Consider the following 17,205-nt stretch of genomic DNA (forward strand, 5'->3'; position numbering starts at 1 on the left):
TATGCCCAAGCAAATGCTATGCCTGACCTACTTCTCCTTAGCTGTATTTTAGCTCACTTCAAGCACATGGATTGTTATACAATTTGACTGGATATTGATTTGGCAATCTTTTACAAACACATCATAACGGAGTATAAAAATTCACCTGCCCAAGAACAGAAGAGATCATATTTTAAAGAGATCATATTTGATCTGTAAACGAGTGCCAAAAATACAAGCTAACCAATAACCATTATACACTAATTTTGATGGTATGATTTTTTTTTTTTTTTTTTTTAGATGAAAGGGAATTATGTATGATTGACAGTTTTGAACTTATAATTAGGGCTGAATGTTTTGCAATTGTCATTAAATCATTAATCAGACTAAACTATTTTCTCCTTTTTGTTTATTCAGGCCACCGCTGAGCAGATCCGACTCGCGCAGATGATCTCGGACCATAATGATGCAGACTTTGAGGAGAAGGTCAAACAGGTGAGTAGGGATCTCAACAGTTTGGCTTACAGGAAAATACTGGAAGGTTCTGCTTTAATCCCATCCTAGTTTCTAATGGTCCCTACATTACAGAAAAATGCCATATTATATGTTTTTTTGGGGGAAATGGCTTTTAGTTTTAGTTTTTCCTTGGACTATTTCTGATGTGCTTGTACCTGCAGTTTCATTTTCAGACATGTGCACACAAAAGTTCCCTCAATGCTTTCATTATAGCTCTGACGGGGACCATATGTGCAAAAGTAAAGTTTGAGCTGCTACCGGATACTCTCTCTCAGTCTCACTCTGAGTTGGAGAGCAACATAAGGCTCAGACACTTCATAGTTCTCTTAATGTTTTCATCAGTCCTCTCAGCCATTTCCCTTTTCTTGTTGCCTTCAAAACATATGGCTAAGTCATACACCCATGTGGAGTTTACTAGGGGTGGGAATCCCCAGAAGCCCCACGTAATGATTATCACCTTTCTTAAGCCACTAAACGTATTGTAATAAAACATTGTGATTTATTAACTTTTTTTGTAACTGCAAATATCTCCTAAAGGAAAACTTAAAAACATATGTGGATAAAGCTTTTTTGTTATCTAATAAGATAAAGTTCTCCTTCATATTCAGCTGATGGATAATGAACATGTGAAATAGACTAATGACTCTATCTATATAATGACATATCTACACTGCCAGATTCTAATCACAGCGTGCAACGACTGGGTGGAAGTGCAGATACAGTGGGATGGTATTTGCGTGTCGAGTTAACATGTTCACTTAGAATTAACAGAGCAATCCGTGTTCAGAAATATACAAGAGGTGTTTCGTTTACACTCACTGCATGTAAGTAGAGAAAAGGGAGAGTGATGTAGCACTTGCGCTGTTTGTGAAATTACAATGAAAGATTTCAAATTATTTCCTGCATTGTGCAAATCTTGGGGTTAAATTATGCCCTATACTTGCAATTCCAAGCCAAAATTCATGCCTTAAATAGGCCTTTATACTCTGCGTCCATGTATCTATATAATATCCCCACACTAAATATTGTGATGCTTTTATCTTTTTCCCCATCACTAGAGTTTACATGTGGCTTATTGCTCCTTTTCTTTTTTCCAGCTGGTTGACATCACAGGAAAGGATCAGGATGAGTCCATGATAGCGCTTCACGACTGCAATGGAGACGTCAACAGAGCCATTAACATCCTGTTGGAAGGCAGCCCTGACACTGTGAGTTCAGGCTTGAGTTTAGAGGGGGAAAGGTTTGTGTTAGTAAGAGAAATTAAATTGCCTAAATATTGTTTTCTTTGTCTCTTTTTTGCAACCACTGAAAATGATTAAATTTGAATTTAACAAAAACCAGACCGATGCTGTGGTAAAAGTGTTACACACTCGCTTGATTCCATCGAACCCTGGGGCATTTGCTTTCATCTTATCACAAACATGATAGAAGACAGGACGTGGTTCAATATATTGTGTTTTATTAATGTGGTGCAATTATGCGCAGCAGAGTGAATGACACTTGCGTCTACTTTATGTGTGTTGCAAGAAGACGGCTCTCTGCTCCTTGCAAAGCGACTCTTTTGAGGAGACGATGGATTGCTTGCCATTTATTTGCCCCTTAGATTGCTTTATTTGCCTTACTATGCATGATTACACTGCACGCTCACTCGTATCCCAGGTAAATCATCATCATCAATTTTGTTTGACTAATGAAGTCATCATCAGCTAAAACACATGCGTGTTTACTTCCTGAATAATTGCGCACCAGTTTCGGAGTTGCATTCACATGAATCGCGCCACAGTTCCAGTGCTACTGGACTCAGACCACCTCCTACGGGTTGTCTCTGATTGGGTACCCCGGTGTGCTCCTGGGTCCGCATGGCTGCTTTCACATTACCAACTTTTCATGCAAATCGTGCCCCTTTTTTGAACTAAATTGGCAGTGTGAAAGGACACCTTAAACTGTCCATCAAAATGTATTATTATTATTTAGACTGGATTCAAAGTGTCACATTTCTCAAGTCTTTCTTTTTTAACCCTTTCGCACGTAAGTTTAAAATATTCTAACTGACCCCCCAGCGTGAGTTTTTCAAGGCGACCGTTATTTAGAACTTGTCACTTTAATGTTTCCATGGTGACGCGTCATTGCTTGTCACGTGACACAGCTCTGAATGAATGATGATCTGCTCTTGTCATTTTCCCTTTTTTATTAAAAATATTCACAAATGTATTAGCTATAGCAGGAAACACTGATATTCCTATTGTCAAATATGTGCAAGTGGATGTGATTTGTTGGTTAAACACCTTAATAACGATCGCGTTAGTTGAGCTGTATGCACGATGGGCGGCGCCATGTTAGTTTGTTTCACAGTTCAGAGAATCGGATCTGTTGGATTTACACATCAATTCCTCCACTTCTCACGAAATGCATGAAAGTAAGTGGCCAGTGAACTGGGTGAAGAATAGGGTCAAATGTAAAGCTACTTACACAATGTGTATGTGATATGAATAAAACGTGTTGTCGTCTTATAATGTAAAGGATTATTATTGCCGCTTCCATAGACATCAGTGTGTATGTTACAAACTCAAAATCAATGTTTTCCTAGTACTTGTGTGTATTTAAATGTCTGAAACCTAAAATAAACATTATGTGGTTGAAAACACTCAATAGTTGTGATAAATGACAGCACTGAGTGGGTCCTTCTCTGGCTCAGTGCCAGCAAACGCGCGAAAGCAAGTTTGAATTTAGCAGTTGATCACGTGATGCACTGACCGTTCTAATCACACCGGTGTGATCGTACGCTCCAGGGACCAGCCATGACTGATCACACCGGTGTGATCGTACGTGTGAAAGGGTTAATTCCTCTAAAGTTTCCCATGTTAAATTTGCCTTTTGCTTTGCAGGACTCTTGGGAGATGGTTGGGAAGAAAAAAGGAGTTTCAGGTCAGAAGGAAAGCACACAGACAGAGGGAGGAGATGAAGGAAAGGAGAATCGAGATAGAGGAGGAGAAAGAGATGTGGCACGTCGCAGAGGAGGAGCCCCGCGGAGGGGTCGTGGATCCAGTCGCGGACGAGAGTGTGAGTGGAGAGAACGCTTATGTTGACGCTCCATATTTCTCTTTTTTTTAATTTTTTTTTTAGTCTAATAGGAGAATGGCATCTCAAATTCTGTCAGTAATTACTCACCCTCATGTTGTTCCAACCTCGTAAGACCTTCAGTCATCTTTGGAACACAAATGAAGGTGCTTCTGTGTTGTACGTCACACGCATCACACACAAGACCAGCGTTAGCCAATAGTGAGCCTACGTGTGATGTACAACACAGAAGCACTACGCTGTTACACAACATGAACTGACTCGAGGCCCACAGAGAAGGAAATTAATAGTTGGAATAAATTCGTTATTTTTGTTTTTTTTTGCACACAAAGTATTCTCGTCGCTTGATAAACTTAAGATTGAGCCACTGTAGTCCCTTTGACTATTTTAATGATGTCTTGTATAACTTTTCGGGGCTGGCAAGTTTCAATCCCTTAGAAGTCTATGGAGGAGTGATCCAGCCCTAAATTTAATCAAAAATATATGAATTCGTGTTCCGAAGATGAACGAAAGTCTTACGAGGTTGGAACAATATGAGGGTGAGTAAATACTGACAGAATTTTCATTTTTGGGTGGACTAACCCAATAAACAAGGCATTTTATTAAATGATGCAACATTCAACTGTCATTTATTAATCTGTAGTCAGCCTTTTCTCTGTCTCAGGACAGACAGCAGCACACCACAAACCCATCACTGCTCTCTCTATAGTGCTGAAGGGATAGTGTGTGCCACAGTAAAGTTTGAGCTGCTACCGGATACTCTCTCTCAGCCTCAGTCTGAGATTAAGAGCAACATAAGGCTCATATACTTGATTGACTCAAGTCTTGTAAACTCATTTTACAAAACTTGAAAAAACCAACACATGTAAATCAGAAACTTGGGCTGCCCAGGTAATGAGTAAGCAGAATAGATGCTATTATACCTAACACCAGAACTAATCATAAAATGTGTGAAAGATTGCCAGCACTTTGTTGCTCTTGGCTCTGTGCAGCAGCAATTTTCTGATGATTTTACTGCACTTTAACAAAATAAAGCTTACATGCCAATTAATGCAAGTATTTAAGTGCGATTAAAAAAAAATCAAGGATTAAATCCAAGCAAAATGGATTTATATGCATTTAGCAGCGTTGAGACACCTGAAAGCTCAAACTTTCAAGTTGTCTTTTTAGGAGTGTGTTTTAAAAGAACTAATGGAGACTTAAAGGGACCGTATTTATATTTATTCTCTCTCGTATAATTCTCCTCAACTCATTTCGTCCTTTGTTCCCTCTCTTTAGTCCGTGGGCAGGAAAATGGGTTAGATGGGGCCAAGGCAGGTGGAGTTGCTGGCAGAGGAATGGAGCGAGGCCGTCGGGGAAGGGGCAGAGGAAGAGGCAAGTACTACTATTGGTTGTGATTAGGGCTAGGTGGTAAAACTAAAAAGTTAATTATTGCGATAAAATTTTCCTTGATAAAAGGATAATGGGTACAAAATTTTTTGATATGTTTAATGAACCAAAAGTGTAACGAAACGGACCAACTCATTTGAACTGCACCACACGGACCATCTACAGACCTGCCAACCTGTAAGCATTTTGTGTAGCGGATACGCACTTTGACATCAAAGTGCGCTGGTACGATTTGTCACTCTAAACTATGCGGCAACCTGGTGACTCGCCTCTCTGTTCACGCTCAGTCCTCAAATCAAGCAATGGCAAAGGAAGAAGAGTTTGAGCAATCATAGCGCTGGGTTCATTCCCCAAATAGCAAGCGAGGTTGATTGACAGATACGTAAGGCCTAGAATCCCGCTCGATACCCCTTCTGCCGTCTGACTGATTTCATAAGCGAGGACATTACAGTAGTCACAGTACTTCTAACTCCTGAAGGTAAATGGGCTGGGGTGGATGTGGAAAGTTGAAATATTGTATTGAGTTAACTTAATCCTCTGGATTTCGATGATCATATTGGAGTGATCCCATTGATTATCTTAAAATACTCCACCATTCATGGTCACTCAGATAAGAGGAAAACATCATTCAGCCATGCAAACTATTAAATGCCGAACAATAAATCTAAATAAAATTAAAATCGCTGTGGCTTAGTGATTATGAAAGTTCTGTGATTTGTGGATTACTGATAAGCGCGAGTCTGGATAAACGGGCGTTTAATTCATTCTCAGTTGAGAAACGTAGCCTGCATGTGTTACATTTATTGTGTTAATAACTGAAGTACCTAATTGTTACATATTTATTTTGTATGAAAACTACCGCAATAGTTACTTATGGGTTAAAAAGTACCGTTGTATCAGAGCTGCGTGAGATCTCTCACAAACACAGACCGCGCACACAGTGAGAAGAATATTGTAAAATGAAAATTGACGGGCTAAGTTTAAATTTTGTTCTTGCTTGCTTTTTCTGTCAAAATGCCGTGTTTTTAAAATTGGTTAAATGACGAACGTTTTACTGGTAACACAGCCCTCATTATATGTCGGATTCGTCTAACTTATACTTGATGTTCTTTTTAGAATAAGTGATTCGCTTTGCTATTATTGGACTCCTGTCTATTCATTGTCAACTATTTTCTATAAATATGTTTGTATTGGCTAACGTTTATTCAGCTAATGCGTGTCCTGTTTAAAATGTGCAATGTTCAAATGCAAAGACATCACGTCTCAAATAAAAGCCCTTTTTCTCTGTGAGATTTAGTATGATATTTGGATATTGGAATAATAAATTAAGTAGCCTATCTTAAATGTACAATGTTCTGATGTTTGTGTTTTTTATTTATTTACTGTTTTCTAGGGGTTTCTTAGTTTAAGACTATTGACCAGCACACGTTTTATGCAATGCAATATTAATCATGAATAAAAAAAGGGTTTTGAGCAGTATTGAAACTTTGGACTTTCACTGTATATGCAGTGCAAGTGAAATTTTTAATTTGCGTCGAATTCAAAACTAGAATTATGAAGATGGGCATGTGTTTGTGTATTCTCAAAAAAGCTACTGTCAAAAGTGCATTTCTAAGAGGCAAAATTAGTAAAATTATTAATATTGCAGCCTGCCCTGCAAAAAAACATGTCATCAAAGTCAGGCAACACAAACCTGTTTTATGACTTGAAACAATATCAACTATTAGCACATCCAGAAATTGACAAATTAAATTTTTCTACTAAGATAAAATGACTGGAAAAGTGAAGAATTCAAAGACGTGAAGCGTTTATCATGTTTTGAGTATAAAGAGTAGTTTAAAACCACAATTAATGGTCTGGTTTCTACAACTTTCACTTGGGAGCAAAAATCTGCCTTTAAACTTGAAAGAAATTAAGATTTGACATTTTTCGTGATAATTATCGTTATTGATTGATACCAACATTTTTATTGTGAATTATTTTTGGCCATATCGCCCAGCCGTAGTAGTGATTAACACATAAATAGGGTGACGTGTTTTGGCTTGACTATCCTCCTTTCCTGCAGGTGGAGCTGGAAGACGAGGAGGGAGGTTTTCAGCTCAGGGAATGGGGTAAGTTTGTGTGCCTCCATCCAGGTCATTCCTCTTTTTGCATGTACACTAAAGATCCCTCAGTTCTGGGAAACGCTGATGGAATTCAGCTAGCTAGTAAAATTTATAAACTTTTGCTTCAAAAACTGTTAAAGGTATGGCACAAGTTTTTAGCATAAAGTGCTGCTCTGGGTTTAAGGCCTGCTGGTGTGCTTATCTTGAGACTGTATGTGCATTTATAGTCTGTAAACCTTAAAGTTTTTAATGTGTTTTCCATGCAGAAGTTTAACCAGGTAAGTAAGGCTACTTTCACACTGTTAGTCCAAATCCCATTGTGTATCTGATTGATTTACTGTCCACGTTGTGCATCACAATTGTTCGGATCCGATTTGTGTGTCCAATGCCACTCTTTAGTTTTCTGGAATATCTGCATTGGTTTCTATGGCAATGACATTGCGTTGGTAGGTATATGCCAAAAACAACAACTGCAACATGGAGGGGTTTGCATTACAGATGTTGTTTTATTTACGTCATGAAAATGTGTAGCCGCCCGCTGGACTACTGCGTCTTATGAGGCAGTGGCAGAAACATTAATTTCTTTAATGCCGTTGTCGCCGCCGGTCTCCAAACATGTTTCCGTTATATTTTCACTTTCTGCTCGTCCTGCACTTTGCAATGCAAGTCACGTAAACCGTGCAAAATCCGATCAGAGCGGTCAGACTGAAACGGATTTCCAGAAATGCGATTTAATGATTTCAAACCACATGAATGTACCTTGTAACGGACTTGTAAAAATCTCATTTCATGTGATTATTCGCCATTCACCCTTGCTAGATCTGATCGTATTTCAGTCGGATATGCACAAAAAACGGATTTGGACTGACGGTCTGAACGAGGCTTAAGAGCTATTGTGGTTTTTTTTTTTTTGCTGCTTTTTGGTGCTATGCCTTTTTAGGCTTGTTGATTTACAGAGTTCATTAAATTGTTTCATGGAAACTAGGGTGGGCGGTAGAAAGGTCAACCTTTTGAAAATTTTGAATTATCACGTTTATGCAAAACGCCACCTCAGGGTATGGAATGTCTGTGGCGGTCACTTCATATTTAGAGAAAATGGATAAGGTTGTTGCATGATGTGGAAGTTAAGCTGTGCTAAGCCCTCACATTTTCTTATATACACATCACTTCCATTAAACATGTAGCAAAAACCAATTATATTGAGTGAATTACCTTAGGGTTGAACTATTACAATACCGTTCAAAAGTTTTGGGGCAGTAGGATATCATTAAGAAATTAATACTTTTATTTTGCAAGGATGCATTCATTTAATTGATAAAGACATTTTTAATGTTACCAAAAAAATTTCTTTTTATCCATCAAGGATTCCTGAAAAAATTTATTGCAGTTTCCACACAAATATTTAACTTGACTGTTTTCAATATTAAGAAATGTTTCTTGAGCAGCAATTCAGCATGTTAGAATAATTTCTGAAGTATCATGTGATGCTTGAATAATAATGCTGAAAATTCTGCTTTGCATCACTGCAATAAATTACAATTCAATTTTATTACATTTTACAAAGTTAAATTAAAATTGTAATATTTCATAACATTATTGTTTTTACTTGATTTATTCAAACGAATGCAGTCTTGATGAGCATGAGACTTATCTAACAAAAACATTACAGACCCTATAACAAACTCGTACTTCTATGGGTAAGAGTTTACTATAAATCTGAAAGTCTATTTCGGAGGGATCTACATACTAACAACTTAAGAAAATCCGTTCTCTTGTCTATTGTTTTCTTTAAGAGATATATTATGGAAATAAAAAAGTGAAATGCACAATAATAAACCCAAAGCAAATAAATTTAATATAAATACAAATATAAAATTTAATGGTTATAATATGAGCCTGAAATGTTGCATGCAATGAATGTTTTGATGCTTATGATGCAGCTATGTTGTCCATAGCTGAAAGAAGAAATGTAGAGGTAAATTATTTCAACACTGGTAATTGTCCAGATTCAATAATCCACACAGCAATTTCAGAATCGAGCAGAAAAAAGGCAATAAGATACAATGATTGGCACAGAGTCCTTTCTATTTCCACCAAATACCATGCGGTAGCAAATGTGGTACAACTAAAGAGGGTAGGTAAAAGGAGACCTTCTACAAACAAAATATTAACAAACATTAGTATAAACTTCAAAAACAATGAAATACGATTTCTATAGCCACTCTGTGAATATACAAAAAAGGGACCTTACTTTGAGCATAATACGGTACGTTTCCCAATCAGGACATCAGTAAGGGTACTAGAGGGAAGCCATGCTTTCCTCTTACCAAACAGCTTTTGTTCTACTACCTACCTGTATTTAAACTTAACAAAAAGTAACTATAGAACAATAGTAAATTTTCACTTTTAAAATCCTAAACCTTTGAACGGTAATGTATCTGCATTTGTCAGTTATAGTCACTAAATGGCCATCAGAGTTTTCCCAAATAAAACCCTCATGCTCCGCCTCATTGAACAAATGATTGAGCAGATACGGTTGATTGATTATAAATATTTGTAGTATTGATGGTAGTTTTATTGCAATATAATGTTTAAATAATAAATTTACTATTAAGTTGTTTTTGTCACTAGTTAAATTTCTCTATATATATGTGAAGATGCAGAATTATTTTTATTTTTTTTGTGTGTTGCCCAGCCCTAAAAGCAAACGAGATGCATTTTAATAATCTAAGTGGCACCATGTATTAAATGTTCAATGTGTCTTTCATGCTTTTAAAAAAAATGTCGATGTCAACTTAAGCATCTAGTTTGGCAATTTAAAAAAAAAATTTATTTACATAGTGAAACTGCAATATCCAGTAGTCTAGAAGTGCTGATATCCCATCTACGCCATGTCATCCCCAGGACTGATTTTCTGATTCTGTCAAGGCCATTTGTGGTCACTCTTTGATAGTTTCCTTCAGGCTTCTTAACTGGCGCCTTTCGCTTGTTTGGTTTGAAGTGTGCGTTTGGAGTTTGCATGTTTGGTTTTCAATTCTGGACCTCCAAGTACAAGTTTAGCCTTGTATGAGTTTGTAAGTCACACCCCACTAGCTTAGGTGTTTCATTCTGAAGCTTTTACTCCTATAGAGCAGGTGTGGTGGTTTGACCGGTAATGGACGCAAGCATGACGGTTGCCATCGCGCTCTCTCGTGCACACACACAAGCACACTGTTCACACCATGCACCCTCGTCTTTCTGCCTGTGTTGAGATGCTTGTAATTCTCCTTGTTGTTTCTCCCTAAAGCCAGATTGATAAGGGCCCCAGATATGATTTGTCAGGAGATGAGAGGTGAGTTAAAATTTATTAGCGTGTTGGTTTTTGTTTGTGTAGGATCAAAGGGTTTATTAGCGATTAGTTGGTTACTGAAGAATGCATCTGAATTTGAGCTTCATATGTTTAGCTTCCACCGGGTTGGTTTCAGAGTTTGAGAATGATTGGAAAGCCCATCTGTTTCTTTGGTATAATTGCAATCAGCACATTACGACAAAGGAGTGGTTTTTTTTAGGTCATAGTGGAATTGTTGGAGTGATTTTTCACTTTGTTTACTGATGGGCACTGAGTGAATGAGGGAAGCAAGAAATAACTTCAGTGTTTGCTCAAACAAAATTTTAACTTGTTTTTTAGCACGTTCAACCCAGCGGACTACACTGAGCCAGCCCAAACAGATGAGAGCTACACAAGTGGAAGCACTTGGAGTAACACAGGCAACCTGGAACCTGAGGATGGAAACCGTGAGTGATGCCTTAAGTGTCTCTTGTAAACCCCTCATCCAGTTCCCATCAGTGTTGGCATGTATTCAGGCTGAAGTGCACTGAAAATTCTATTACAAATGTTTTTGTAATGGACTGAGTTGCTGTTCTGACACAACTCTGTTTCTGCAGGGCTTGAGTTTACAAGTGGAGAAGGGACAAACTATCCTCGCAAGTTTGACTCCGCCCCTGGTGAGTCTTAATGGCTTGCACAGAGTATTTTGTAAGGGATTTCTTCACCTGTTGTCATTGTAAGTGAGCTGAGTGTCTGTGTAACAGGTGCTTGGAGAACTGCAACGGAAGAGTGGGGCACGGAGGACTGGAATGAGGATGTGAGTATTTCAACAGAGACCAAAAACCTGCTTTCCATTTTAAGACTTGAGTAAATCTAATTCTTGTTTTTTTCTGTCTAGCTGTCAGAGACCAAGATATTCACTGCCTCCAGTGTGGCGTCAATGCCCATTCCACAGGAGAATGTCACCATTACAGCTGGACAGAGGTAGGCTGGTTGCTTTTTAAGGAAATGCTATGGATTTAATTGATCTACCAACTACATCTGTGAACTTTTCAGTTACCATATAAAATTATTTTGGCCTGTTCTTTATCTGCCTACACTACTGTTGAAGTTAGGGGACAGTAGTTTTTTAAGTCTCTTTTTCTCACAGAGGCTGCTACATTTATTTGATCAAAATACTGTAAAAACAGCAATATTGTGAAATATACTTACAATTTAAAATTGAAATATTTTGAAATGAATTTAATAGTGCTGCACGATTAATCATATCGAAATCGCGATGTCAAACCTATGCGATTATATGATGCAAAAAGCTGCGATTTTATATGAAATAAACAAATCAGGGCTGTTAACGCAATTAATGCAGCCTCTGTTATTTTTTGTCATCCTTTGGCTAGTGTTACATAATCCCGCTCTTATTCGTGCAAATGCCTTTTAACAATTCATGTGCGACAAGTCAAAAGAGCGCGCAAAAACTCACAGAAAGACACACGCCAGTATCATGCGCATGCACAGACCGCGCACCAGAATACAGTTCTTTCACGCTTGAACGAACAATAACTCACAATTATGCCAAAATGTCGTTTTGTTGAGTATCTTCGTAACATAAGAGCAGTCTTATGATGGACGTAAAGAGTTGTGAGACTGAGGTGTGTGTGAGATCCACGTCTTTGTCAGCAACGGCTGCTCTTAAAGGGCCAGCAGGCAATAAAAAAAGTTAATCAAAAAACGAAGGGAACACAGAAAATTACTTGCTGCTCCTGACTAAAGAACTTTTGTAGCTTTAATAAGGATTATTCTATATAATTAATGCAGCACAGACTGTTTGATAGGGCTGTAGTCAAAACCACCTTTGTCGAGTCCAAGACAAGACCGAGTCCAAAAAGGTTCGAGACCGAGTCCAGGACAGGGAAAAAAAGTCTTGTGCAAGACATTATCAAGACAATCATTTTGGGTTATTATTTGTTGATCTAAAAGCAAAAACAGTGTCACAACACCCAGGATTTTTAAGTATAGACATTCCCCTTGATATCATACAATCTTCTAATCTAAAGAAAACAGAATGATGACATATGGTGATACCTCATAATAGCAGTGTTTCAAGGTGGATCTGAAAGACACAAACTTTCACATTCAGATAGCCCTCCATCTCAGGCCATTCTTGATACGCCTTCGAGGGGCAAGCTTATCAATACACAGTTCTGCATTTACGAAGTGCATGCACGTGGCGCTGGCCGGAGACACACTGCCTGCGTGGCGTTTCTGTTGCGTGGCGGCTGCGTTGCGTTTTCTGTGTCTTTGCAAACCAGAAACGTGTCTGACGCGGCGCTGCTGACCAGGATCATCCTTGTTCGACATATGGGAGAGAGTTGTGGTAGCCCTATCTTCATGTTAAGCATAAATATAAAGCCTAAAGACACTGTCAGCAGTATAGATGGAATGCGTTAACGTCACTTTCCCGCCGGACTGAGTGGCAGAACAGCAGCTGTGTGACTGGATTTAATAGGGGAAACTGCGAAAACGCAAGTAAAACAAACGATTATCAGTTTAAACTAAAGATTGGACTCAATATAGTGTTCCTTACAACTTACTAATGATCCAGTGATCCATGGATATTGACATGCAGCCAGGAATCGTGTTTCCTGACATTTATATGTATAGTTCAAAACTTGTATAGTTTTTTGTCAGTGTTTATTTAAAAATGTCAAATTATACAGAATAATACAGTGGTAAATATTTGATTGAGTTGTCACTGCAATATATAACAATACAATATATAGAGAATGATTTTACCACTAAATTCAGCATATTGACACAAAAATGATAACTGCAAATCCACCTTTCGCTGCCTGGAGTCCAGTTGTTTCTATGAATTGCAGCGATCTATTTGCTTCTCTGTTCTGTAAAAATATACCTCAGATTTCTTGTCAAATGTAGTTGTACAGTCAATCGCTAAGCTCGTTCCCGTTTTAGATGTGTTTTTTGTGTTTTTCACTGCATTCACGCTGAAAACCAATGCTGCCACTCAGAGTGGCGTGACCTCAATCACTCCAGCTGACGGTGACGTCACACGCATTCCTTCTATTGACAGCAAAATAGACTACAGACTATTTCGTTCTGTATTGACGGGTGCAATATTTGAAAAATGTATTTATTTTTAAATCCTATTTATATCTGAATTTATGTAAAACCTAGACTTTCAACCATCTAAATGTAATTTATTAATATGTATTCGTGTACAAAATAACATATAAACATCCTTTCCTATTCTATTTTGCCTGGAAACTCTTCCATCACGCTTGCGTGTCGCGCGAAAAATGGGCGTCGGTTCTATTTCTAGGAGACGCGCGTCTCACGCAGGCAGTCTGCAAGCTCTAACCTGTTAACATGGGAGCCGAAATAAAAACGGACACACCACGCAGCTGAGACGCTTACGCCACGCAGCCAGTGTAGGGCTGGGCGATATGGACCAAAAGTCATATCCCGATATATTTAGGCTGAATATCGATATACGATATATATCCCGATATTTTTTCCGCAAAGTGAGAGCAAATGTTCAGTCAAAGTCAAAGCCAAATATGACACGTCACAAGTAGTTTTATTGAAACTGGCTATTTCGGTGAACAGTTGCAAAATCAAATGAATAAATAATAAACGGGTTTCTTCACCTGGTTCACAATTAAATGCTTTGTTCAAATAACAATAAAATGTAAAAATAAACAGTATACTGTATAACAACAGGAGTACCTTTTTTTTTAAATCAAAGCTCCATAAGGTGCACATTTAAATAAAAAAAAAAATCTTAAATAAAAATAGCCTATAAAATAAAATAGGCCAATTTTTTTCTGAAAAAATTTATTTTTTATGAGAAAAGTACAATATCAAACATTTCTTAGTTTGACAACTATAAATGACTTATTAAAATCAAATTACAGATTGTCTTCTCCTTTCTAACAAATCCACAGATGCAAATAACGAATGAACATTACAAAATAATAAAATATGACAAACCCTAGTATGAGCAGCATTTATATATAAAGAAAGAACAAAATAAAGTGCTCAGTTTAAGATTTTTTTTTAAACATCAGCTTGAGATAACCTTTTCCTTTTTGTTAACTCAATTTATTATCTGAACAGTCTCAACCAGTTGCAGAAACAGACTATCAACTCAAACATTTCCCCACTCTTTTTTTACTTTGATAAACAGTAATGCTGTCTTGAGGTAGACATTTGAAGAAAGACAAGTGTGTCCTCCTTCATGTAAAGATTTTGTGCGAGAAACACCAGCCTGTCAACGGCATCCGGCTTCAGAGATGCTCTGTGGCAGGTCACGATATTGCCACTGCAGCTGAAAACCCTTTCGGAGGGTGAACTGGTAGCTGGTACCAAGAGACACTTTTTTGCCAGTTGGCACAGAGCTGGAAAGACAACTTCATGATCCTTCCACCACTTTAGGGGATCAGTTTCACTATCCACCCTTGCTGACTGCAAGTAACTTGACAGTTCATTTTCAATAGCCCCCCTCTTGGTTGGTACAGTGGTGGTGGCGGCTGTGCGCTGCTTGAAGAAGCTTGCCAGTGTCTTAGCTTTTGGTGCTGCTGCTGCTTCTTCGTCTTTTACTAACCAATTCCTCCGCACACTGCGCAGACGTTGTTGCTTCCTCCATGTTTGTTGAAGAGTGGCTGAGCGTCTGTTCCTGCCCCTCCCCCCTCGAAAGAGGAGGAGCAGTGGCGGGTGTGCGGGAAGCAGTGCAGAGAGCAATGATCACAGCGCAAATTTGAACTATATCGCTATATATGCGATATGGTCTAATTCCATATCGCATCTAAAAATATATCGATATATTTTTTTATATCGATATATCGCCCAGCCCTAAGCCAGTGTGTCATAGGCCTTCCGGGGAGTGCGTGTGCTTAATTATCTCGATGACTGGCTGGTTCTGGCGCAATCGTGGTTCACACCATAGCAAATAAACGGTGCGCATATAAATGGTTTTTATGTGGGCTTACTGGGAACACAATAAAGACACCTGGACTTGGTCCAGACCAAGAGCCATATTTTGCAAGACCAGTGGCCGAGACCGAGACAAGTCCGAGTCCGAATACCAGCGAGTTCGAGATCATAGACAAACGGTCTCGAATCCAAGACCGGACTCGAGTACTACAGCCCTACTGTTTGATAACTTTATTCTACCTGTTAGACAGGAAGGGCACAGGTATATATGACATTTATTATGGGTTTATGTGAGGATTGTTTAAAGTTCACTTAAATTAAAAGCGGTTATATTTTTTGAAGCCTAATTAATGTTAAAAAAAAGATTGTAATGATGGAATCACTGTAATATCGGATGGCTATAATTAATGTTTAAAATGGGGAGGGGGGTGGGGGTAATTTTTATCCAGACATCCATGGCTTATTGATCATTTTAGGTGTTATTTAGTTGTTATTGCTAGTTTGAGTTGAAAAATACACATTTAAGAATTATCACTAATCTGTCTGCATTTTGCTTTAGGACCAAGCAAGTTGACTCATGAAACCATTTGTTTATTATATCGCGATCTCAATAATCGCAATATGACATTTTCCCCAAATCATGCAGCCCTATATTTAATTCACTTATAAAAATAAGTTGCTAAAAATACAGCTGTCTTCAGTGTTGCATGATCTTTCAGAAATAATTTTAAAATGCTGATTTAGTGCTCAAGAAACATTTGTTAAAAACCATTGTGCTGCTTAATGTTTTTGTGGAAAACATGAATTTTTCGGGTTCTTTGAATAGAAAGTTCAAAAGAACAGCATTTATTTTATCTTTTGTAACAACAATGTAAATGTCTGTTCTGTCACTTTTGATCAAATAATGGATCCTTGCTTCCTAGTCCGAGTATTCGTTTCTTTAAACAAAAAATTATTACGGACCCCAAACTTTTGAACACTAATGTGTTTTTCACAACATTTGAAAGAGTAAATATCAGCTTGAATGAATGCCATTTCAAGACTCAAACCACACTGATATGCTGTGCCGCAGATCATCAGGAAAATGTACACATCTGTGAGTCATAGCCTTATGATAACCTTATTGATGTTGACTTTCAGGATTGATTTGGCGGTGTTGCTGGGGAAGACGCCTCCCTCCTCTTCCTCAGAGGCAGAGCCTGCTTCACTTGAAGGCCCACAACCGCCATCTCTGTCGCAGTCTCTGGTGTTTAGCAACTCAAAGCAGACAGCATCACTGTCCCAGTCCTCCTCCAGTGCTACTTACAGCCAGCACAGCATGGTAAGTCAGATAATAAATGCTCTGTCCTGTCTTAGCTGTTAATAATATGTGCTTTTTGCGGCAATTGGTGTCAGTTGTTTTTCCTTTTTTATTAAGGATCAATTTACTGTTATTTTTATCATGTTTTTTCTTTTTTTGGAGCATATTTTAAGCACTTTTTATTTTATTTTTTCTTACCCATAATTTCTGTATTGACCAGTCAGGATTTTAGTTTTTTAATAAAATGTATCCTACCTAAAGTAGCTAGAGGCACCCAGGACTTTAGACGCTTTTTAATTGCTCTTTGTCCTTTCCTCAGGTGAGCATGCTTGGTAAGGGTTTCGGTGATGTTGGCGATCCAAAAGGCACCACTGGAGGCTCCACGACTGGTTCTCAATTCCTGGAGCAGTTTAAGACGGCCCAGGCTTTGGCCCAGCTTGCGGCCCAGCACTCACAAAGTGGGCCGTCCAATGCTGGTCCTTCTACCTGGGATACCAGCCCCACTAAACTGGGGCAATACGGTAAGAGGGCCAACATGGTTTGAATTGCTTCTGTGATTGTTCAGCCCTCTCTGTGAA

General features: G+C 38.3%; 1 protein-coding gene across 13 annotated transcripts in view; it reads left to right on the forward strand.

Moving 5' to 3' along the window:
- The window catches only part of ubap2l (ubiquitin associated protein 2-like), a 40,788-nt gene that overhangs the window by 4,491 nt on the left and 19,092 nt on the right, over positions 1–17,205 (forward strand). For 9 of the 13 annotated variants that reach the window (XM_077195149.1, XM_077195137.1, XM_077195145.1 and 6 more), the window contains 12 exons: positions 397–474; positions 1,593–1,703; positions 3,381–3,555; positions 4,852–4,947; positions 7,028–7,073; positions 10,354–10,398; positions 10,735–10,841; positions 10,992–11,051; positions 11,139–11,191; positions 11,273–11,358; positions 16,468–16,648; positions 16,947–17,148. In XM_077195149.1, coding sequence (XP_077051264.1) covers positions 397–474; positions 1,593–1,703; positions 3,381–3,555; positions 4,852–4,947; positions 7,028–7,073; positions 10,354–10,398; positions 10,735–10,841; positions 10,992–11,051; positions 11,139–11,191; positions 11,273–11,358; positions 16,468–16,648; positions 16,947–17,148 — 1,240 coding nt within the window. The remainder of the gene's footprint in view (positions 1–396; positions 475–1,592; positions 1,704–3,380; positions 3,556–4,851; positions 4,948–7,027; positions 7,074–10,353; positions 10,399–10,734; positions 10,842–10,991; positions 11,052–11,138; positions 11,192–11,272; positions 11,359–16,467; positions 16,649–16,946; positions 17,149–17,205) is intronic. The other 4 variants (XM_077195147.1, XM_077195146.1, XM_077195151.1 and 1 more) reach the window with 1 other exon arrangement.

Source organism: Siphateles boraxobius, unplaced genomic scaffold (assembly GCF_051911475.1).
Source record: "Siphateles boraxobius isolate OS27281-9 unplaced genomic scaffold, OSU_SipBor_1 33, whole genome shotgun sequence".
Classification (NCBI taxonomy): domain Eukaryota; kingdom Metazoa; phylum Chordata; class Actinopteri; order Cypriniformes; family Leuciscidae; genus Siphateles; species Siphateles boraxobius.